The following is a 24,915-nucleotide window of genomic DNA, read 5'->3' as shown; positions in this document are numbered from 1 at the left end:
TTCTCCTCCTCCACTTGTCTTCCTGTGTCAGGTGTCTCTGGACGAGCTGTGCAAGAAGTCTGTGGAGCAGGGCCTGGCGGCCGGCCGTGTCTCCCAGCTGCTGCTGAACAGGGCCACGGTGCTGGCCTCCTCCTATGACACAGCCTGGAAGAAGCTGGACCTGCTGCGGAGGCTGGACAGCAGCCTGGAGGCGGCCAAGGTCAGCCTGCAGAGAACCCAGCTACACATCGCCATGTTCCAGGTGAGAGGCTGGGTGGACATGTTCCAGGTGAGAGGCTGGGTGGACATGTTCCAGGTGAGAGGCTGGGTGGACATGTTCCAGGTGAGAGGCTGGGTGGACATGTTCCAGGTGAGAGGCTGGGTGGACATGTTCCAGGTGAGAGGCTGGGTGGACATGTTCCAGGTGAGAGGCTGGGTGGACATGTACCAGGTGAGAGGCTGGGTGGACATGTTTCAGGTGAGAGGCTGGGTGGACATGTTTCAGGTGAGAGGCTGGGTGGACATGTTCCAGGTGAGAGGCTGGGTGGACATGTTCCAGGTGAGAGGCTGGGTGGACATGTGAACATTTAGACTGATTACTCGAGTACTCACTGTTTCAACTGAACTCGAGTGGTTTTTAAGGGTGCTAAATTATATTTAATTTCTTTTAATCACAAAGTGCTTGCTTGTGCCACTGAAAAGGACATCTCGTTCTGAAGTCCCACAAGGCGTGACTTGTTGCAGGAAGACCACCGGTCAGCTGTGAGCAAGACCAGATTAAGAATTCAGAGGCCCCTGGGCCAGATTCTTGTGGAGGCCCCCCCCTCCCCGCCCCCCACACACATACACGTTTTATATGTCACTTAAAAAAAAAGAAAAAAAAAGCTGGATCCGTAACATTGTCCAACCAATCCTCCTGGTTTTCATGTTCAAGCACCGCCGGCGGCGGGCTGTCATCATCGCGGTCTGCCTCAGAGTCAGAGTCATTCGTGTTGGTGTTGGGGCTGGGCTGTGGAGATGCGGCGGGCGTATACGAACAGGTGGCAGCCACTGGTGGTGGTGGGCCGGCTGAACTAGAGGCTGCCGCTGCCTCTTCTCTGTCGCTAGCATCAATAATAATAACGTTAGCATTCTCGTCCTCTGCCCGCGGCGCCTGGCTCAGCCTCTTTAACGTTGCTGCTACTACTAGTGCTAGCCAGGGGGCTATCCTCCTCCTTACCTGACGGGGTGAAAAAAGTAGAGATAGTCGGTATGCTTTGACGAAGTAACGCGCTCTTTCTGTCCCTTTCCGGTTTAGATTTGAACTTAGCAGCTCCGCTTTCCCACTGTTTAACTTTTTTATCCATGTTTTTTGAGTCTCATATGATCATACAGTACTACTCGAGTCTTAGCCTACTTGATCAACTTGCAAGTGCAATTCTCGCGGTCAGTGGTCACCTGACCTGACAGTGACCCCTGGACGTCAGTGTCACGTAGACTCAACGTCTCTCACCCCTCATTATCAAACAATCAATCATATTTTTATTTGCAATACAAAAAATGTAATAAAAATAGATAGAGAAGAGATGAGATGATACTAGTAGTCACTATAGATGCTGTGAAAGTAAACGCTGGATGAGGATCTGATTATATATATATTTTTTTCTTCGTATTTCTTTAATTTTTTTTTACTAGTGTGTAGTGGAGGCCCCTAGTCACTAGGGGGAGCTCGATGATATCCGCTATCAGCACCGGTGGGTCTCTGCTGTCTGTCATGAATAATGATCCCAATCTGCCTCATTTGTGTCGGGCTGCGTCTATTCTTTTTTTACCAACGGATTTCCAGTTCTGCGATCTGATTGGCCACTGATGTTTCTGGTGCGATCTGATTGGCCACTGACGTTTCTTAGGCGACTCTTTCGAAGTTGGTTAAGGTTAGAGTATGGAATCAGGGCTGGTGTTCTATCGCCCTGCTCTAAGACAAACTCTAACCTTAACCAACTTCGAAGGAGTGCCTAAGCTTAACCGGTGAAAGAAAGAGGCGTCACACGATTGGCGCTACCAGAAACGTCAGTGGCCAATCAGAGCGCAGAACGCAGAACTGGAAATCCGTTGGTAAAAGTATTCAGGCGTCGGGCTGGGATGTGGAGATGCAAGTTTTGACTTTTTATTGCTGTTTTTACCTCAAACGGAAAACCTCAAACTCTTATGAAGAGGAGAAAAAATACTCAAGATTAGCCACTTGCAGACGGCAGGGTGTGACGTACTGTATATTTTAGTTGATGAAATATTTTTTACTAAATATTTTAGTTGATGAAATATGTTTTCATTTCAGTGTCACAGTATGACATCGATCTCCAAAATAAGAAAAAAATACGACGAGGGGCCTCCAATTTCTTTTTAAATTAACACTTTCTCTGCCAGAGACGCTTAAACTCGTCATTCCCCGCCATGCTAATTCTGCCAATGACGCCGTAACACGCCATTGAGATCAATATTTCAAAAATCTGTGATCGCAATCATATTTCTCCCCCGGAGACTTGAGATCTACTGTTGATCCCCTCTCAACTCTCCAACGGTTCAAGAGCGCCATCTGGTGGCCGATCGGCGGATCGCCCAAACCGGAAACCGGAAACGGAAGCTGGTGCTCATTCCAATTCGGTCCGATCACTCGCTAATAGTCCCGGGACTCGAGCTAGACACAATGGATAGCAATCCGTTACCAATAACTCGATAAACAACATGATTTGGACGTATATACTATTATACAACCTGGAGATGGATCGCATATTTCAACATCCCATAATAGGAATCTGTTTGCTCCACGCTCATCGCCCAACGCTACGAGGAAGCTACGGTGAGTTTCAGTGTTTTTTTTTACCGTGTTCGATATAAACTGCTCTAATGATCATATCACCCACACTAGATGAATCATCTAACGTTGGCCACGGAATTATAAACGACCCCCCCCCCCCATCCGGTCAACATCTGATGATAAGTAGTAACTTCTAGAAGCACGTCCATTTGACATTTTTTATCTCGCGCAGATCGCTATCAAACTGTATTTGATCATCAATATAATGCATTTAGGGCTATAAATCACGTTCTGGAGAAAGCTGCAGAAAACGATAAAAACATATTTATACTTTAGATATTTTAGTATGAATATGTGAATGAAAAAGTATAACGTTCCTACGTCCTGAACGATAGATAATTGACGTTGAATGGGCCATAGTAATGTCAATTTAGCAATACAATTTAAAAAGTTATAGCCCTGCAAAGAAGGGGAACTTCTCCATAGACAAATAGAGCTGGCAGAGAGGGGTATAATGATGTACATAAGCCTGGCGACGAAAGTGTTAAAGTTATAAAAAAATTACAAATATTTGGGGCCTCTAGTGACAAGGGGCATTAAAAAAAAAAAAAAAAAAACAAAAAAAAAGTAAAACAAATAATAATAATAATTTGGGGCCTCTAGTGATGAGGGGCCTCCAAAAGGCCAAAGCGACTTACAAGTTCTGTACGACAAGTCATCAGGAAGGGCACAACTCTATCAGCTGAGTAACAATGTTCATCAAAGTGTTGAGTGCTACAGTGTAGGTTAGTTTATTAGAACAAGTGCATGACAGTAAGGTTAGTTAGGGTTAGATATATTTTTATTTATAAATTTTTTTTCAGATAATGGTTGAAGAAGTGCGTCTTTAGTCGACAGCGAAAGATTGGACAGGTTTCGGCTGTTCTAACTGGGGTGGGTAGTTCATTCCACCATTGTGGGGCAAGGACTGAGAATAGGCGGCTTCTCCTTGATGACCCTCCCGGAGCTCGGATAGGAGTAGGTCTGAGGCGGCCAGAAGATGCAGAGCGTAGGGGTCTTGAGGGTGTGTAGTTGGAGACCATTGACCGGAGGTAGGCGGGAGCGGTTCCCTTTGCCGCAGGGTATGCTAGGTCGAGGGCCTTGAAGCGGATTTGTGCAGCAATGGGGAGCCAGTGCAGGTCCCTAAGAAGTGGGGTGACATGGGCCGACTTCGGTAGGTTTGAGATCAGGCGGGCTGCTGCGTTCTGAATGAGTTGAAGAGGCTTAGTGGCAGTGGCCGGGAGGCCAGCGAGCAGTGCGTTGCAGTAGTCGAGGCGGGAGATGACTGTTGATTGGACGAGGAGTTGGGTGGCTTCTTTGTCAGGAAGGGGCGGATCCTTCTGACGTTGCTCAGGAGGAATCTGCAGGTTCTGGTTGTCGCTGCGATGTGAGCAGAGAAGTTCAACTGGTCGTCGAGGACAACACCAAGGTTCTTGGCGGTCGGGGGCGCGGTCACAGCTGCATTCTCGACTGTGATGGAAAGGTCGGTCAGGGGCGAGGATTTGGCCGGCAGGTGGAGCAATTCTGTTTTGCTTAGGTTCAGTTTGAGGTGGTTGGTTGTCATCCAGGCGGAGATGTCGAGGCCGAGATCCGCTCAGACGTGGATATCTGAGGGAGGGAAGGAGAGGAAGAGTTTAGTATCGTCGGCATAACAATGATATGAGAAGCCATGAGACGTGATAATGTTACCCAGTGATTTAGTGTAGAGGGAGAAAAGAAGGGGTCCTAGGACCAAGCCCTGGGGGACACCCGTCCGCAGGGGGCGGGTGGCCGACAGGGTCCCTCTCCATGACACTTAGTAGGAGCGGTCATTGAGGTATGATGTCAGCCATGTCAGCGCAGAGCCAGCCACTCCCATTCCGGGCCACAAGGAGGATTTGATGGTTGACTGTGTCGAAGGCTGCATATAGATCTAGCAGAATCAGGACAGAGGAGAGGCCTTTCGCTTTTGCTAAGTGAAGTGCCTCTGTGACCGCAATGAGGGCCGTTTCTGTGGAGTGGCCAGTCCGGAAGCCAGACTGATTAGGGTCTAGGAGGTCATTCTGTAAGAGATGAGCAGTAAGTTGGTTGGATACAGCACGGCCAAGTGTTTTAGAAAGGAAGGAGAGAAGAGAGACAGGACGATAGTTGCCTATTACGGTGGGGTTCAGGGTTGGTTTTTTTATGAGCAGCGTGACTCTGGCTTGTTTTAGGGAGGTGGGGACCACCCCCGAGTTGAGTGAGGAGTTGATGGTTGCAGTTAGGAATGGGAGGATGTCTGGTGCTATGGTCTGGAGGAGTGGGGAGGGTAGCCTGTCCAGCTGGCATGTAGTCGGACAGTTCGACATTACCAGTGTCAGGGTCTCGGCTTCTGTAATGGGAGAGGAAGATGACAGAGTGAAGGATGAGGTTCTCGATTCAGCATTTGGAATGGGTGGGGTTTGGGAGAAGGAGCTGCGGATGTTCTCCACTTTTTCCTCAAAGAAGATTGCGAAGTCTTCAGCAGAGAAAGATGAGGGGAGAGGGGGTGGGGGGGGAGTGAGGAGGGAGGACATGGTAGCATGCAGTTTGCGAAGATTCTTGGCAGAGGCCTCGATCCTATGGTGAAAGAAGGAAGCTTTGGCATTCGTAATGGTTTTGGAGAATGTTAACAAGAGGTTGTGATATGTGTCGATGTCAGCAGTGAGGCGTGACTTTCTATACTTCCTCTCAGCCGCTCTCAGGACCTGTCTTTGTTCTCTCACTGGATCTGTCAGCCATGGACTGGAAGTAATTCATGCAAGTACTCCGAACTGGGTAAACATTACTCATGCTCATCCCTAATCTATACTCAAATGCCAGTTTGACCTCTGTACAAAATGTTTGACCTGTTCTCACTTTGAAAGAGGACTATTTTAGGGTTAGAATTAAGCTTAGATAAAAATGTAAGGTTAGTTCTATAGTGATGAAGGTCGTGGCATAGGAAACAAATTTTATACTCAAGTATAGACATTTTCAGAAGAGATTGTTGCTGTACTGTTGCTAGGGGAACAGCCCCAGTTGGCAAACATTGCAACAGGAAATAAACAATTTACAATGTTTAGGTCGTCAAGTTAGAAAAAGTCTATAGTTGTTTTTGTGTGTTTAATCTGTCTTGATGTAAACATCAAGTATTTGCTTTACTTAAAGGAACACTCCTTTAACACTTTGGGTGCCGGGAAACGCCTAAACACGTCATTCCCGGCCATGCTCAAGTTGCCGAAGACTCCTTACAGCGTCTTTAATATCAATATTTCAAAAATCTGGGATCGGATTCATATTCCCCCTCCGCTGGCCTGAGATCCACCAGGAGGACCCACTGAGCTCTCTGGCGGTTCAGGAGCGCCATCTGGTGGCCGATCGGCGCAATCGCTTAACAGGAAGTGCTATAGAGATTGTGCTGGTCGGCCGTATTACTTCTGGGCACTCGATATAGGTTCCGGGACTCGATCTCGACACACTACATAGCGATCGATTGCCAATAACTCGATAAACAACATGATTTGGACGTATATACCATTATACAAGCTGGAGATGGACCGGGTAAATCGCCATCCCATAATGATAAAATTTCTACTCTACGATGATCGCCCAACGGCGCGCGGAGACTGGGGTGAGTTTTAGCGTGTAAAGTTACCGTCTTCGATACTAACTGCTATTATCAACATTTGACCCACATTAGATGATTGGTATAACGCTGCCCACGGAATTATAAACGCCCCCTAGCCCATCCGGTCAACATCAGATGACGTGTAGTAACTTCTAGAAGTACGTCTAGTTGGAATTTTTTATATCGCGCTGATTGCCATAAAACTGTATTGCATCATCAATATAATGTATTTGGGGCTATAGATCACGTTCTGGAGAAAGCTGCAGAAAGAGATGAAAACATACTTATACATTAGACCATACTTTACTATGAATATGTGAATGAAAAAGTTTAACGTTGCTACACAATGAACAATACATATAGGACTTTGAATGGGCCCTAATAATGGCAATGTAGCAATAGAATTTAAAAAGTTATAGCCCTGCAAAGAAGGGGACTTTCTCTATAGACAAATAGAGCCGGCAACCTACGGTTGATAATGAATTTAACCCATGGCAGCCAAAGTGTTAAGTGACTCTGGAGAAGGTGGCAAGCGCATTTCCCATAATGTTGTTGTGTTCCTTTAGGATCCCTTATACTGAACCAATTAGATAAACATGTAGCATAAGGTATGTAATACATAATACAATTGTCACAGTTAATTTGAAGTTTGGAAGTCTAACAATATGTGTGTATGTGTCTCAGTGGCAGCACGAGGACATTCTGGGTCCCAGGAACCAGCCTCTGAGTGTCAGCCCCCCGCCCCGCTCCATCATCCTTAGCAGCATGAAGAAGAAGCTATACAAGCTGGGTCAGGACGAGGCGGCCATCACCGCCGTACAGGTCAGCACCACCATGTTATAGTGGCAGATTCTTGGCTATTTCTAACTCCATTATGCTACTTATAGCTACTTTAACGACTTGTATCCACTTGTAATCAACTATGCGTTTGTGTATCATTGAGAGAACTGGACCACACTACTTGCATATCCACCAGGAGGCATGGATGGCATTTTTGGCTTGTTTACTGAAGATAGTCGACACTAAGCAACCTATTATTTCTTGTCCAAACACAAAATAGTTATCAAGTTCTTTAAAAAAATAAATAAAAATGTTTTGCACCAAACGCATAATACTGGTGTTTTTCCAGGACATTCAACCAGAGACTAATCAACATATGATTACTGCACAGCACTGCACATTGACACTAGGAGGAGCACTTGAATAGTGGATCATATGTCAAAATGAAGGCAGTATTACAATAAAATAGAAATGGCCTATTTACAGATGTTAATATTAAACACACGATAATACTGCAATATGTGACCATGACCAGCGCTTGTGATCGTCAAAGTATTTGAAGAAGATATGCTTATTTTAATCTAGTTAAACCTCAAGTCTCAGAGCGGAGAAAAGCTGAGAAAGTTCAATCTAAAGTTTGGCTGCATCTTTAACACCTTGGCAGTCGGGTACTAGGTGTGAACACTAGCTCTTAAATCCACCTCTAACCACTCCCCCACTGGATCAACTGTCATCTGTCAGTGACTCAACAGTACTAGCTGAACCACAAGTTACAAGTCCCTAAGGGAGACAAAAAAGTGATCTAGAACCAAACTTAGTTATAAAGAAATCATTTTCAAGAGGTACAGGGATGAGGAAGGGATTTGACATTCACGGGTGTTTACACTTTTATTTTATTTTATTCATGTTTTAAAACATTTTATTATGTTTTGCATATATTTGTTTGTATATTTGTTTTGTAAGGTTTTTAATTAGTAAGTAATTACATTCATTTTGAGTAGTGGAAAAGAGCTGGGATTAAATACCGGTAAGTGTATACTTATTCCTATACTCCTTTTCGAACAAATTTAGTTATGTTCTTTTTTATAAAAAAAAATTAATTTCATTGCTAGAGATTAATGATTTGTTTTATTTTCTTTGTATTTACATGTTCAAAATAAATATTACAAAAAATAATAATAATAATAATAGATATTCAGCATTTTTGTTATAGTATTTTCCAGGGAAGCATGCTGCCCTGCAATCACAGAAGTGATTTATGAGTATGAGATTGTCAAATAAAAATGTTCTGGCATAGAATTTTAGTTGTTAGTCGTTAACCTGTTAAACATGAATGTGTGTGTGTGTTCCTCCCAGGAGAAACTGGCGGCCCTGGAGGCCAGCATCGAGCAGCGTCTGAAGTGGGCCGGGGGCGCCAACCCTGCCCTGGCCCCCGTCCTGCAGGACTTTGAGCTGACCATTGGAGAGCGCCGGGCCGTGGTGACCAGAGAGAGCCAACGCACCAGCCAGGTTTGGATGATGAAGTCACGACAAAAATATCTTGTGAACAACTGTAGGGCTGTCTTAAATACTTCGAAGCTTCGTTCGATGGGCACGGGATTCGAATGGGAAAATAAAATTCGAATATAAAAATAATTATATATATTATAATTTCTTCTTTTTTTACCTGCAAAATCTTGCGCCTCCAATGCAACGGACGTCATACCCCTCATTAACTCCGCCTCTCTTTGTTAACTACAACAAGCACATGGAGATTCCTCATTAACTCCTCTCTGTGTTGAATACAACTTGCTGCTTTTATAAAGCCTCAGATGACGGCTTACAATATTTCATAAAAGCAAAGTGTTTCGTTTTTCTAAGATTTAAAAAGGTTTAAACTTTACAGCACTGACAATTCTCTATAGTGTTTGATAAGACAACCAGTCAGCAGCAGTGTCCCGACCATATACAAACATGTCTTAATAAAACGTGCTTAACACATCCAGTGCCAGATCTGGGATAATTCCTGTGAGGCTATTTATAAGGTCCGACGCTAATAACGTTAAGTCCAGTGTTTACCATTAATTACCTAATTGGTCCCGCCACAGTTTTATAATGAACCAAAAAAAATGTAATTAAAAATAATAATAGTTTTTTTTATATATATAAAGTTTGCCAATAGGGATGTATCAGTAGTACTGGCAGTGGTAGTAGTCGTAATAGTAATCCAGTATATTTTTTTATTTTCTAAAAAATAAACCAGTTCAACACAGGTAACTACTTTTGCTTCATTTCTTTGATGGCTCAAATGTATGCTCTAGTCCAGTGGTTCCCAAACCTCTCCTCGAGGCACCCCAGCCGTTCCATGTATTTGTTAAATTCCACCACCAGCACACCTGAAACTAATAAAGGTCTAGTTAAGTTGAATCAGGTGTGCTGGTGGTGGAATTTAACAAATAATAACAAAATTGATCGCCATCTGGTAGATCATAAGTCCATTTGGCACACGCTATAACCCTATACAGCATAATGAATCCGGCGTCCAAAAAAGTATTCCATGCGATCGGGTGAAGCCCTCGCTTCAGGCTAACAGAAAAGTCTGCCCGGAGCGTTTTCAGTGTGACACCAGGTCTGCAACAGGCGTTATTTCTAAACCTAGCTACATTTCTGGCAAGACGCTCTCTGATTGGCAGACGCCTGTTTCTACACTGGTTAAGCTTAGGCACTCTTTCGAAGTTGGTTAAGGTTAGAGTTTGTCTTAGAGCGTGACGGCAAGTTCTTTCGACGGTTAAGCTTAGGCACTCTTTCGAAGTTGGTTAGAGTTTGTCTTGGAGCATGGCGATAGAACGGCAGGTAGTTTGCAGGCTGTTTGACGTGGAAATGGGCAAAGACACAGCTCGTCACGCGATTGGGCAAACGCGTCAGTGGCCAATCAGAGAGCGTCAGTCAGAAATGCGGCTAGGTTTAGAAATAACGCCTGCAACAGGGGTTACTGCATTCTCGAGGCAGCACCACTACCAGGATCTGGCCGGTACTGCACCTTCGGAGTCCCAATATGCCTTTTCCAGGCAAAATACAGCTCTGTGACATGGAATAGGATATTAAAATCGGGGGAAAAAGGAAAAACAACACAGAAACGAGAATCTTCGTTTCCGGCACTCAACCGCTGGGCCACAGAAACGAAGATTCTCATGAACGGCACCCAAAGGGTTAATTAAGTCGAATTCTGTCTTTGTCTCTATTAACCATTTCAGTGCCAACCACGTAATATTGCGTTAATATTACGCGTCAAATGCCCCCGATCCATATGTTGTGGTGGGTTATGTCGTGGACCAGATGGCGATCACAGGTAAGGACTATCTGACATCAATTTCAGCTTGATCGTGCAATGTTCTCATACCCATTCAGCTGATCAGCGTTTTTAGTGTTCAAAACGAATGCCGTTACTGACTCAGATTGTTGCAGCATTACAGTGTATGCATTTTTCATTTATTTTTTCACAGTAACGACAAACACCAACACAGACACAGGACAAAAAACAGTGCAGTGGAGGATTAATCATTTAAATACATATATATAAAGTGTAAAGTGCAGAGTTCCAGTAAGGACTAGTGCAGTGCAGTCAATCAAAGTATCAGAAACGACCCCCCCCCCCTTTCATGCATTCATGATGAAACATAATACCTATTATATACATTTGATTTGGGAATAGTAGTGTGTCCAGGCAAGAAACGCCAACGCTTATAGTAGAATTCACTTATAAGGCTATAACTTCTTATATTCACCACGTGATAACGCTCGAATGTATGGATGGAAAAATTATCTCTTTTTTTGCATCTTGGACGGAAGAAAGTCACTGTCAAATGACCATAGTATTGTCCCCATAGATATAATATAGAATATAGATATAGCTCTACAAACAAGGTGACGCACTCCTATATTTAAAGCGTGGCATAGCGGAACCCGTCTAATCCCTGGCACTGATTGAGTTAACTACATATAAATATTTATATAATTGTGTGCTTTATAGACGAAGGTTGCAACATAATTATGTAATGTAATGTCGTTGGCTGTGTAACAGAGAGCAGCCGCCCAGGCAGCGCAGCTCCTGACTCATTATTCATTTAATTAATTAATCCAATCCACTTTATTTATAGAGCAAATTATATTTTTTTGGTCCACTTTTTCTCCTTATTTTTCTATTTTTTTTTTTTTTTTTTTGATGCTTTGATCGTCACCAACGGCATACGTTTTGGAGTACGTTACACATGGTCGTTGCAATCGATGTGAAATCATGGTTGGATCAAAGCAGGTTTGATGTCATATAGTCCTTACCTTCACTAGGAGGTACCCCAAAAAGAATATTCCAATTGTCTGATCGCAATTTCCAGTATTGGTGTCCATTGTGTTGCCAGCATACCGGTAATCCACCACAACACATGCATCGGGCGCATTGGATGCGTTTCAATGTGATCGAGTGAACCACTAGACTCGCCTGACCCAAAAAACTGCACCCGGAGTGAATTAAATGTAACACCGGGTGTGGAAAAAAGGTTTTGAAGGGTGGGCGATACTGCCACCTAGCAGGATCTGGCCGGTACTCCACCCTCGGGGTCCCAGTAGCCTATTCCTTAATGACAGGTCATGAGTGCTGCTTTTGCTTCCGCGTTTTCCCTGATTGGCTGCGCCATGCCCCGCGGCAGGCGCGGCAACCGCAGAGCAGAGCGGCGGAGCGGCAGAGCGCGAGCGGAAATTAGGTAACCGCCGCAGGAATCCGCCATGATTTTCATTCGGCGCTTCAGCTCACCTGGCATAGCAGCGGTCCGCGGTCCCTGCGGTTCGTTGTTGACGAGTTCGAATCCCATGATTTTTTTTTTTTTAACATGATTTTTTTTTTAACGTGTATTCTTTCGCCGGTTAAGGTTAGGCATGGTTAAGGTTAGGCATTGTTTCGGAGTTGGTTAAGGTTAGAACGGTTAAGTTTAGGCGCTGTTAAGGAGCTGGTTAAGGTTAGAGTTTGTCAAAGAGAATGGCAATATTCTTTCTATGGTTAAGGTTAGGCATGGTTAAGGTTAAGGTTAAGGTTAGGCATTGTTTCGGAGTTGGTTAAGGTTAGAACGGTTAAGTTTAGGCGCTGTTAAGGAGCTGGTTAAGGTTAGAGTTTGTCTTAGAGACAGCCTATTTCCGCACTGCCGCTCTCCCGCGTTGCCGCGGTCACATGGTCAAATTGTCACATTCTTGCACTCATGACCTGTCATAAAGCCACACGCGTCCCAGTATGACATATGTGCCGCCCGTGGAGCTCAACCACATTGCCCGGAGCAAAGCAGGCAATGGCAAGCCGAAAGCGGTCGCAAGTGTGGTTACTTTACAAAGCTAGATGCAGACAACGCTCGCTGCAATATTATATATTTAGAAATTGTTCTAAATAAATAATGATAATAAATCATTTGAAGTTTGGACTCATTTTTTACAACTGAGGTAGGTAGATTACATTTTTAGACCGAAAAAAGGTACCATCTGGTACCGGTATCGATTCACAGGTACCGGTATCGGTTAAAATGTGAACGGTACCCAACCCTACCCGTGAACATTGCCAATTGTGTTCATTGGGACGACAGACCAAGCCAAAGATGCCGCTCACACCGGAAATTGAACCTCTGCGAATCTCTGCGGTGGTAGGCGAGTGCTTAAACCTCTAGACTACCTACCAGTTTCGTGTAAGCTTAACACATCCTGCGCCATTCACGTTGTACGACGTGTTTCAAGTTCATGCTAATTCTGCCAATCCACGGCGTACAACGTTATTTTGATCATATTAAATTTTTTCGCCATGGTATTCATATTTCCCTCACGGAGCCTGGTCTGATGCTGTGTGAGCCGGCCGGCACAACTCTGCAACGCTTCAATACTGCCCCCTGGTGGATGATCGGCGAGTTGCCAAACCGGAAATGGCCGGTTGGATCTCGGTGCCATTCGCATATCGTCGCGGGACTCTAGCCACACACCGTGGATATGGATCGCTGCCATAACTCAATAATCGACATGATTTGGGCGTGTATTAGTATTATACAAACCGGAAATGGATCGACTTGATCCCCATCAAATAACTGGGATCTTTTTGCTCCAGTCTCATCGCCCAACGGTAAGAGGAGGCTGACGTTACTTTCAGCCTGTTTGTTTATTATTATCCATGCAAACTGCTCTGATCTATATATCACCCATACTTAGGGCTAGGCCAGGGGTCAGCAACCTTTACTATCAAAAGAGCCACTTTTCCCCCGTCCCACAAAATAAAATGCTCAGGGAGCCGCACAACCTATTTACCCTTAAAATGAAGATAACAGTGTATAACGTTTTATATATCCCCAAGCATACCCCACATTTTGCATAAAACGGCTGACAATTTCATACCCAAAGTAATTTGCGATTTATTATACTTTATACTTATAGCACACAGTTTGTTGCATTAATGGGATTATAAAGCAACAAAAAGAAAATGTTTGACTTTTTAATTGCTGTTTTTACCTGTTTTTACCAAAGGAAAACCTCAAACTCTTATGAACAGGAGAAAAAATACTGGCTGTGTAGTCCTATTTTTTAATAAAACACAAGAGGAGACAAAACACTGGTGTCTGTAGACCGACTTTGAAATAAAACCCTGAACTATTCAGGTATATTTGAGTCCTTCCCTTATTTGTGGAACATTTATAAAATAGAAAGTAGTCCACTTTGAAAAAAGAATACCATGTGTAGACCTACTTTGAAATAAAACACAGAAAAGGAGAAAAAACACTGGCATCTGTAGACCTACTTTGAAATAAAACCCTGAACTATGCAGCTCTATTAGAGTCCTTCCCTTATTTGTGGAAAATCTATAAAATAAAAAGTAAATTTTTCATCTTTCATCTTGACGCACCGCCTTTCCTACGCCATCCTTTATAAAATATTTCTTGAATTGCAGTAATCGGGCCACATTTTGGCCCTCCCATTGATGACTATATACAATGTCTAATCTGTAGGAATTTATAGAAGTTTTTATTATCTATACCAAAGTCCTCTCTAATATCCTCAAAAGGTAATACCCCATCTTCCCCGGCTATATCACCTAGTACATGTATCCCCCTTTTAATCCAGTCGTCCCATATGACTGATTTCTTACCAATCTTTAGTTTTTTATTATACCATATAGAGGCTCTTGTAGTCAGATATGGGCTATCACCAGTCAGCCTGTGCGACTGATTCCAAGTTTCCCTGGCAAACGCCATTAGAGGGTTCTTAAAAGGTATAGGTCTGTCTGCTTGTGTCAGGAAGGATTCCAGAGATGAGGGATATACCATTTCCTCCTCTATCTTGACCCAAGCAGGTGCCTCCTCAGTCGAGTGATTCAATTTGGAGAGCTGGGAGAGCGAGAACGCATAGTGATACCAGTCTTCGGCTTTCCTTTTTCTAAGCATTTTCGGGGCTACATGTGAATGAGTAAAAGTTGCGGGACGCCCAGATGTACCCACGGTAGAAAGCTCGCGTGGAGCCCATAATAGGCTCACTTAATACAGCGTTTTTAAAATCACGCGAAATTTTCAGGGTTGCGAGCCGACCTTTTCCCCTCGTTTTCGATGATGGAAGTGATTTAGGAAAAGCTTCCGCACGCCGAGAGGTACCCGTGGAATTAATCTTGCGAGGATCGGGGCAATATTCGGCCCGTGGGAGCACTCGCGAACCATGTACTGAAAAATGTACGGATTAGATTTTCCAGTTCCAATGTAACCTGTAGGCTACTCGTACTGGTTATGGCGAATAAAACGTTATACAGTATCTCGGCGGCTGTAGCGTGCTGGGCTGTCTGTCTGCCTGGACTCGACGCGGAGCTGACCGGGGGGGGGGTTGATAGCGGTGGACGCGGCCGGCCTGGGTGGGGAGCTTACTGCCGATACAGCATCTTCAGTAACGTTAGAGTCAGTCTACCTTTGCTGCCTGCTGGAACAATGATGTCTCCTGTTCGGCTTTCGCTTTCACCTTGTTTTTCTGAGCACCGCTCAGCGCTTCATTTTTACCTGCGATTCCCGCTGTGTTTTGAACACTGCCCAGCCTGCCAATGAACATTATTTATCAGCCTAGCCCTATCGCAGGTGAGCAAATTATTACAACATAGCAGGGAGGGGCGGCCCCGCCCTCTGCGTGAGATGCATCCAGCTGCAGCCCAGCAGAACCATACTGGGATCCTCACACTCTGCGCCCTGTTCCACCGCGTTACGAAATCTAAGAGGATAGTCTACAGTGGGGGCGGGGGCCCCCCGCACCGCGGGGGGTGCGGGGGCCTCCGCTACGCCACTGACAGTACAGCTCAATACAACAACAGTGGACTGGAGGATGAAGACCAGAAAAAGACTTTCGGCTTTTTTACATAAAGGTCCTCCATTTTCAATTCATCAAAACATTTAGAGACATACAAATATACAGTAGTTTCATTAAAATGCTATTTATTGATTGATTGATTTAAAACTTTATTAACATATTGCAGAATAGGTACAGTACAGCTCAATACATACAATTGTTAAGGGGATGCAGACCAGAGAAAGACTTTCGTCTTGTTTACATCAGGGTCCCCCATTTTCAATTCATATTTCATATCTAAATCATATAATATCTCATTGCTAAATATATGCAATATATAATCTAATAATCCAATAATCTAAATCTAATATATAATATAAAAATGCTAAATGCATGGGTATTTTATTTTGTCTTTAATGTTAGCTTGCAAACTCAAATACTGTCTTGGTAAGCCTCATAATGAATTGTTTGGGGGGAAAAAAGAAAAACATTGTGATGTGTATCGTGTATCGCCGAAAGGTCAGAAAATATCGTGATATCATATTTAGGCCATATCGCCCAGCCCTACCCATACTACATAAAACGACCCCCCCCCCCCCCCCTCCGTTCATCTGCGCATGATCAGTCATAACGTTTAGGACCATGTACAGTTGACATTTTTAATATAGCGTGGATCGGCAACAAACGGCATTTGATAATCTATATATTATGCATTTATGCCTATATCTCACGTTCTAGGAATTACTGCAGAAAACGATAAAAACATATTTATATTCTAGACGGTATTTTCGTATGAATGTGTGAATGAAAAAGTAAAACGTTCCTACATCCTGAACGATAGATAATCAATGTTGAATGGGCCATAGTAATGTCAATTTAGCAATACAATTTTAAAAGTTATAGCCCTGCAAAGAAGGTGAACATCTCCATATACTTACAGTACTGGCAGAGAATGGTATAAGATGCTGAAAGTGCGTGGCAGGGAATGTGTTAAAGGTCCAATCAGTGATCCAAATGTAAACAAATGGAGATGAAATTGGAATGGACATGTTTTCATTCTCTAGTGGTCTAGTTGATTGGTTGAACTCTACATACAAGGTCAAACACTAGACAACGGGTAACTAATTGTATTTTCTGTGTTTTGTGGCTGTAAAAGGTTTGTACAACAGATAAACAAATAAAAATAAAAAAATTGGTTCAGAGAGTTCCAAAAAGGTTATTTTCCATCTGCAGATCAAATTGCTCAAGAATTAATCAGAATCGGAATCAGAAAGGTCTTTATTGCCAAGGAATTTTCACATACAAGGAATTTTCTTTGGTAGTTTTTGGTGCGACAATAGCGGACAGACATTAACAGACGGATAATACAATAAAGAGGTGGAGTAAAATGAAATATGAACTAAGTTAAGCACAATGGAATAGAATTATGAAATAAAATATAGGCCAGGGCTGTACAACTGTAAATAAAGAGGTTGAATAAAATTAAATGGGATATAAACTAAATTAAATATAGCACAATAGAATATAGTACAATTATAAGTAAAAGATATAATAAGAATAGGCCAGGGCTGTACAACTGGGCAAGATGTGGTCCAGTATATACACCAATTAGAATGAAATAACAATACAGTGGGATGGGATAATTAGCAGGGCTGTGCAAATAGTATGAACAGGTAACGTTATGTTTTGATTGTTTATGCGAGTATATAGTCCAAGAATCACTGATTGGGCCTTTAAACTATTTCAATTGCAGACGCAGCATTTGTAAATGGTCAATTGACTATATAGTGCTTTTATCCAAATCACTTTAAAACTTGTGCCTCACATTCACCCATTCAATCTCACATTCACACACCAACAGCAGAGGCGACCATGCAAGATGCCAACCTGCTCATCGGGAGCAGTTAGGTGGTTAAGTGTCTCGCTCGAGGAAATTTCGACATGCTGCTGGGAGGAGCGGGAATCAAACTGGGAACCTTCCGCGTAACCAGACGACCTCTCCACCTCCCAAGCATTTTGTACAAAAGTATTCTGTACTTCTGTATGACAACTATTAAAGAAACTTGAAACTTGAAACTTGAAGCCGCCGTTGCCCCTAATTTGTCGGTAGAGAGAACAGGATCTTAAAAACATGGAATTCTCTCTTTCACTTCTCACAGGTCACCTTCTTGTGTTCCACCATCCTGAACTTCGAGGGGCTTCGCACGCGGACCCCTGAGGCTCTCAACATGGACGCGGCTCTCTTTGAGCTGCTGAAGCGCTGCCAGCAGACATGCTCCTACGCCGCCCAGTTCAACAGCACCGTCTCCCCGCTGGAGCTGCAGCTGCTGCACCGTCTGGTGAGAGGAACCTCAAGTTTCAAGTTTATTATTATTATTATATTTATTATTTGTCACAACAAAATACAGAATACTTTATGATGAAATGCTTGTTTCTGTATGAGCCCCTGAGAGTGTGCTACATGCAGTAAAAAAAAGTACCGGTAAGTAAAAAAGTTATTAAGAAGTAAGTAAAGGAATGTTCAGTCAATATACATATATACAATACAGAGTAAAATGAGTAACCTCCTCCTCGCTCACAGTCACGTTTATCAGGAAGCGCATGTCCGGAGAATACAGTGAAGACCGATTTTAAGAAGTAGAGAGAGATGCCCACATTCATCAAATAAAAATTAATTTGTAAAATATGTTATCAATACTTGAGTCGGACAACATTATAAAATGAATGAGTGCATGGACTTTGCAGCAGATTCAGTTTCACTTTCATTTCTAGATTATATTTTTTACCTTATTGATATTACTCAATTGTTTGTTGTTTTTATTTAATTTATTGGAACCTACAGTAATGTCAGCTCTGTCTGTTCAACAAATGGATACTAGTCATTGAAAATGAATTAAAAAAGACTAGACACAGCAGATCAATGTAGCGCTGTAAGCACTGTTTCATGATTCCGACAAATCCACAAGCGGGCTAATGCGTTGTTGGCAATTCAATTCATGCAGTTGTCTTAACACATTTATTTTTTTATATAAAACAAATCATCATATTGACCTGCCCTAGAATGTCCTAAAATGTCCTAAAATAAAATAAATTTCGTATCTCACACCTAAGGCCAGGACCATGTCAAATGTAAAATAGGTTGTAAACTGTAACAGTGACTCTCCCTGCTCCCTCCCAGAGCCCGGCAGTAGACCTGCCCATTGGCAGCCCTGACTGGCTGGCGTGTGCCCAGAAGCAGCTGGGCCAGGAGCTGACCGGCCAACGTGTGGTGCAGGAGGAGAGGGAGCAGCAGCTGGACACCAGCGGAGAGACCCTACAGTTACTGGTGGACTCCATCAAGGGCATCCTGTCCGCGCACAACCGCCAACTGGCCGACGTCAAGCACCTGCTCAGAGCCATGGCCAAGGTAGGAGGCTTGCATTATAACATTTGTCTTTTCTTAGAACAAGGCCTGTTTTCTCTTGTGTCTGCATGAAGAATTGACCACCGCTGTACACCACAATGGGCCACATTGTCCACCAACAATCAATAACTATATTACTATATATAGACTATCCTTTCTATATACCAATGTATACTCCTGTATATAACCCATATTTATATTTACTATATATATTTATCTATCTGTTTGTATATAATCCTTTTTACATACCTGTAGATATACTATATCCATATCTATTACCTACTCTTACTAGTTATACTGCTGGTCAGTATGACTTACTACTGTAGTGCAAAAAAAACGAAAAGTTCAAAAATGGACTGCATTTGTGAAAATGGCAAAATGTTGCGTAATTCAGAAATAGGTCGACATTGAGATATTGGCAATTTTTTGTGGTTTGAAATCTTCTGTCTCCTTATTTACAAAACGTAATCCGACTTGTAAATATGTTAATTATTGTTAGATAGTCCGGCTGTATTATTTCCCACACTGTGTGGAAAAAAACAACAGTTTTTGGGGAATGGCTAAGTACTTTCGGTCTCAAGTTTCGTTGACGGAGACAGGCAGAAATGACAGCTGGCACCAAATCCATTCCGAAGAAGAGACAACGGACATGGACCCAGTACTTTGTTGACAGTGTGCAAATATGCAGAGAAACATTAAACATCTTTGGAACAGTTTGTGTTCAATTGTATCTGATTCTGGAGATTATCTTCTCTCCGTCAAAATTTAAAGTGTATCTCTCCGTTGCATAAAGGCTGGCTGGCAGTGAGCATAGATGATTGAAATTTGTATTCTCTAACGGATGCATCTATTTCTATATTTCCTATAATTTCTCGATCTACTCCAGTATGATCTACTCCAGTGCCCTCTGCAGATTCGGCCGTCAGACACTCGCTGCTTGCATGTAACAGGAGATAGAGAGGGCTTGTGGAGAGAGCTATATGATGGAGGGGCTTTTGTTTGTTTGTGTGTGTGGAGGGGGAGATGGTACATTGCAGGGAGGTATTGATCCAATGATGGCAACATCAAAATGTATTTATTCTCTCTCCCCCTCTGTGTGTGAGTTTTTAATTAGTTGAAACGTATAAGTTCAGTCTAGTGTTTTTTAACGTACCGCTGTGATAACTTTTTCCTCTAACAGAATAATCACCTTTTATCATTGTCAGCTCTTCGTTGTATGTTTTTACAGTGTGAGTTAAATAAATAGTTTTTTTTGTGATACAAAAGCCTCTGTTCCTCTCCTTCCTTTAAGCCCGATCGGCCTGGTACCGGATTGATATTTATTTCACGTCATAAATAGATCAATACAGTCCGTATTAAGTAATGTTGCGTTTCTTTTTCAAATGTTGCCAAGAGTAAAGACCCTAACCCTATCAAAACGGCAGTCAAAGTGTATATTTTTTTATACTACATTTGTTTACCAGTCAGTCATGCTGACCCATCTGCCCCCCTCCCCCAGGACGAGGAGAACGCAATGGCGGAGGGTGAGGAGGTGGCCTACGAGGGCAGCGTCCGTCAGTTCCTTCTGGAGTACAAAGCGTGGCAGGACAACGTGCAGATGGTGCTGTTCACTGTGGTGCAGGCCACTGCACAGCCACGCAGCCAGGAACAACTGGAGCTGCTGCAGGAGATACCTGTCACACTGAAAGAGCTGAGAGCTCAGAGCCAGAGGTAGGAGTGGACACTAATGTCCACAGTACAGTACAGACCGGCGGAGGCGGAGATTGTGAAAATGATCACGCAAACACTCTCTTCCAAAACAAACAGCCATGTGCAGCGCACCGATACTGTTGCATCTTCTGACATGACAATGGAGCCAAGTAAACACTGCCCACAACAATGTAGCCCTGTTCATGACTGTGATGCACGCCAACAGGGTTGGATGTGTGAAACCACAGTCCCTTATTCCTCCATAGGAAAATCCCATAATTAACTCGAAATAACTGGTCCTCCACGAAACGCTCGTTGTACAAGTATCACAGAGAAATTTCAAAGGTACTCACAGTTGCACAAGGGTTTTGGACAGAGAAACGCAATGGTTTGAAAGCTCGGCATTGCTAATAAACATTTTAAATATTTTTTATAAACTGGTCAACGCCGCTTTATTTCCGGCATTGGGTGCCTGATGCAGCGCAGGCGCATCAGGCAGCTAAAGCCATTTTGACCAGTGTTGACCAGTTTATAAAAATATTTTAAATGTTTATTAGCAACGCCAAGCTTTCAAACCATTGCGTTTCTCTGTCCAAAACCCTTGTGCAACTGTGAGTACCTTTGAAATTTCTCTGCGATACTTGTACTTGTAAATTGAAGATGTATAAGTCTAAACATATAGAATGCGCTGTCTCGTGTGTTCACTTTATTTAACATTTTTACACATTCACCCTATAAACATTTTATAGGGTGAATGTATAAAAAGCATTATGTAAACAAAATAATATATTTATAAAGAAAAAATGCTATTTAACCATTTAGAATATCTGGTTAATTGAAAACAACCTTTATTCTTGCACATCCCTAAACTACACCCACACACCTCAGCTTTAGCACACGTAGTAACTACACCCCCCATCTTTAGCACACTTAGTAACTACACCCCCCATCTTTAGCACACTTAGTAACTATACCCCTCAGCTTTAGCACACGTAGTAACTACACCCCCCATCTTTAGCACACTTAGTAACTACACCCCCCATCTTTAGCACACTTAGTAACTACACCCCTCAGCTTTAGCACACTTAGTAACTACACCCCTCAGCTTTAGCACACTTAGTAACTACACCCCTCATCTTTAGCACACGTAGTAACTACACCCCCCATCTTTAGCACACTTAGTAACTACACCCCCATCTTTAGCACACTTAGTAACTACACCCCCCATCTTTAGCACACTTAGTAACTACACCCCTCAGCTTTAGCACACGTAGTAACTACAACCCCCATCTTTAGCACACTTAGTAACTACACCCCCCATCTTTAGCACACTTAGTAACTACACCCCCCATCTTTAACACACGTAGTAACTACACCCCCCCATCTTTAGCACACTTAGTAACTTCACCCCTCAGCTTTAGCACACTTAGTAACTACACCCCCCATCTTTAGCACACTTAGTAACTTCACCCCCCATCTTTAGCACACTTAGTAACTACACCCCCCATCTTTAGCACACTTAGTAACTTCACCCCTCAGCTTTAGCACACTTAGTAACTTCACCCCTCAGCTTTAGCACACTTAGTAACTACACCCCCCATCTTTAGCACACTTAGTAACTGCACCCCTCATCTTTAGCACACGTAGTAAATACACCCCCCATCTTTAGCACACTTAGTAACTACACCCCCCATCTTTAGCACACTTAGTAACTACACCCTCCATCTTTAGCACACTTAGTAACTACACCCCTCATCTTTAGCACACGTAGTAAATACACCCCCCAGCTTTAGCACACGTAGTAACTACACCCCCCAGCTTTAGCACATAGTAACTGCAAGGTTTACATGCAAATTACAGGAGAAACGCTCTGCAGAATTGAGTGTTTATGCATTGTGTATAATGGACTGACTCTGTGTCTCTGTCTCCATGCAGTGTGTATAATGGACTGGTGGGTTTTGCGTCTCCACTGGTGACCGAGAGAGCCAGTGAATGTATCAGCCCCACATTGACTGCACAGACCAGCTTTGCTGCAGTTATGTGCCTACCTGTCTCACGTGTTAAGATCAGTATGTACCTACCTGTCTCACATCTTCAGTTCAGTATGTACCTACCTGTCTCACATGTTCAGTTCAGTATGTACCACTACCTACCTGTCTCACGTGTTCAGTTCCGTATGTACCTACCTGTATCATGTTCAGTATGTACCTACCTGTCTCACATGTTCAGTATGTGCCTACCTGTATCACATGTTCAGTTCAGTATGTGCCTACCTGTCTCACGTGTTCAGTATGTACCTACCTGTCTCACATCTTCAGTTCAGTATGTACCAACCTGTCTCACGTGTTCAGTTCAGTATGTGCCTAACTGGTGGAATGAACTACCCACCCCAGTTAGGACAGCCGAAACCCGTCCAATCTTTCGCCGTCGACTAAGACGCACTTCCTCAACCATTATCTGAAATTTAAAAATAAAATAAATAAATATATCTAACCCTAACTAACCTTACTGTCATGCACTTGTCCTAATAAACTAACCTACACTGTAGCACTCAACACTCTGATGAACATTGTTACTCAGCTGATAGAGTTGTGCCCTTCCTGATGACTTGTCGTACAGAACTTGTAAGTCGCTTTGGATAAATGCGTCCGCTAAATCAGTGTTTCTCAACTGGTGGGTCGCGACCCAAAAGTGGGTCGCAGGGCCATTTTGAGTGGGTCGCGGATGTGTGTGTGTTTTATAATTTTTTTTGCACTACCTATCTTTGTGAAAGTGGCTTCTCAGCTCTGGTCCAGCTGAAGACAAAGCAGAGGAACAGATTGGACATTGAGCATGACCTCAGTTGCTTTGTCTACCATCACCCCAGACTTTGAGACTCTTGTTGGGAGCAAACAACATCCCCAGTTATCCCATTAGTTCCCTGCATGTTAACACATCAGGCCCCATAAACGTTGTACAACGTGTTTCAAGGTCATGCTAATTCTGCCAAACCACGGTGTACGACGTTATTGAGATCATATTTCATTTTTTCGCCATGGTATTCATAATTCCCTCACCCAGCCTCGGCTGATACAGTGGGAGCCTGCACAACACTGCAATGCTTCAATACTGCCGCCTGGTGGATGATCGGCGAGGTACAACCGGAAATGGATCTCTGGTGATCTCCGTCCATCTGGGAAATGCGCCCGGCACTCACATATTGTTGTGGGACTCTAGACACACATCCGTGTATATGGATCGCTGCCATAACTCAATCGATATGATTTGGGCGTTTATTATTATTATACAAACCGGAAATGGATCTAGTAGATCGCCGTCAAATAAGTGGGATCTTTTTCCTCCAGTCTCATCGGCGAACGGTAAGAGGACAGTAACGTTACTTGCGTGTTTGTTTATTATTATTAATGCAAACTGCTCTGATCAATATATCACCCATACTACATAAAGCATTTACTGACTATCACGGAATTATAAATGACCCCCCCCCGTTCATCCGCGTATGATGAGTCATAACATTTAGGATCATGTACAGTTGAAATTTTTAATATAGCGTGTATCGGCAACAAACGGCAGTTGATGATCTATATATGCGTTTATGCCTATAACTCACGTTCTAGGAATTACTGCAGAAAACGATAAAAACATATTTATATTCTAGACGGTATTTTCGTAAGAATCTATGAATGAAAAAGTATAACGTTCCTACATCCTGAACGATAGATAATCGATTGAATGGGCCATAGTAATGTCAATTTAGCAATACAATTTAAAAAGTTATAGCCCTGCAAAGAAGGTGAACATCTCCATAGGCTTAGAGTGGTGGCAGAGAGTGGTATGAGACAAGCAAACTCCGTGGCAGTTAATGTGTTAAGCTAAGAAGTCTGCTAAGAAGGATATATTATTATTATTATTATTATTATTATTTTATTTCATTGTGTTTTTAGCCCTTAGTTGCACTTTTGTTGCAACCCCAGTTATCCCATTAGTTTCCCCAAACTTACTGTAGGTCTGTTATGTTAAGCTAAGAAGTCTGCTAAGAAGCATAATTATTTATTATTATTATTATTATTATTATTATTATTATTATTATTATTATTATTATTATTATTATTATTATTATTATTATTTTATTTCATTGGGTTTTTATCCCTAGTTGCACTTTTGTTACAACCCCAGTTATCCCATTAGTTCCCCCAAACTTAGGTCTGTTATGTTAAGCTAAGAAATCTGCTAAGAAGCATATTATTTATTATTATTTTATTTCATTTCATTGGTTTTTTAGCCCTAGTTGCACTTTTGTTGCAACCCCAG

At 42.8% G+C, this 24,915-nt stretch overlaps 1 protein-coding gene across 2 annotated transcripts in view; it reads left to right on the top strand.

The window, feature by feature from the left end:
- smg1 (SMG1 nonsense mediated mRNA decay associated PI3K related kinase) overlaps positions 1-24,915 on the top strand; it is a 474,356-nt gene that overhangs the window by 409,538 nt on the left and 39,903 nt on the right. For both annotated transcript variants that reach the window (XM_084329910.1, XM_084329909.1), the window contains exons 55-61: positions 32-241; positions 7,104-7,241; positions 8,556-8,708; positions 17,672-17,851; positions 18,691-18,918; positions 20,414-20,625; positions 22,540-22,673. In XM_084329910.1, coding sequence (XP_084186036.1) covers positions 32-241; positions 7,104-7,241; positions 8,556-8,708; positions 17,672-17,851; positions 18,691-18,918; positions 20,414-20,625; positions 22,540-22,673 — 1,255 coding nt within the window. The remainder of the gene's footprint in view (positions 1-31; positions 242-7,103; positions 7,242-8,555; positions 8,709-17,671; positions 17,852-18,690; positions 18,919-20,413; positions 20,626-22,539; positions 22,674-24,915) is intronic.

Source organism: Notolepis coatsorum, assembly GCF_963971535.1.
Source record: "Notolepis coatsorum genome assembly, chromosome: 14".
Taxonomy (NCBI): domain Eukaryota; kingdom Metazoa; phylum Chordata; class Actinopteri; order Aulopiformes; family Paralepididae; genus Notolepis; species Notolepis coatsorum.
The sequence above is the reverse complement of the archived record's forward strand: the minus strand, read 5'-3'. Positions and strand labels throughout refer to the sequence as shown.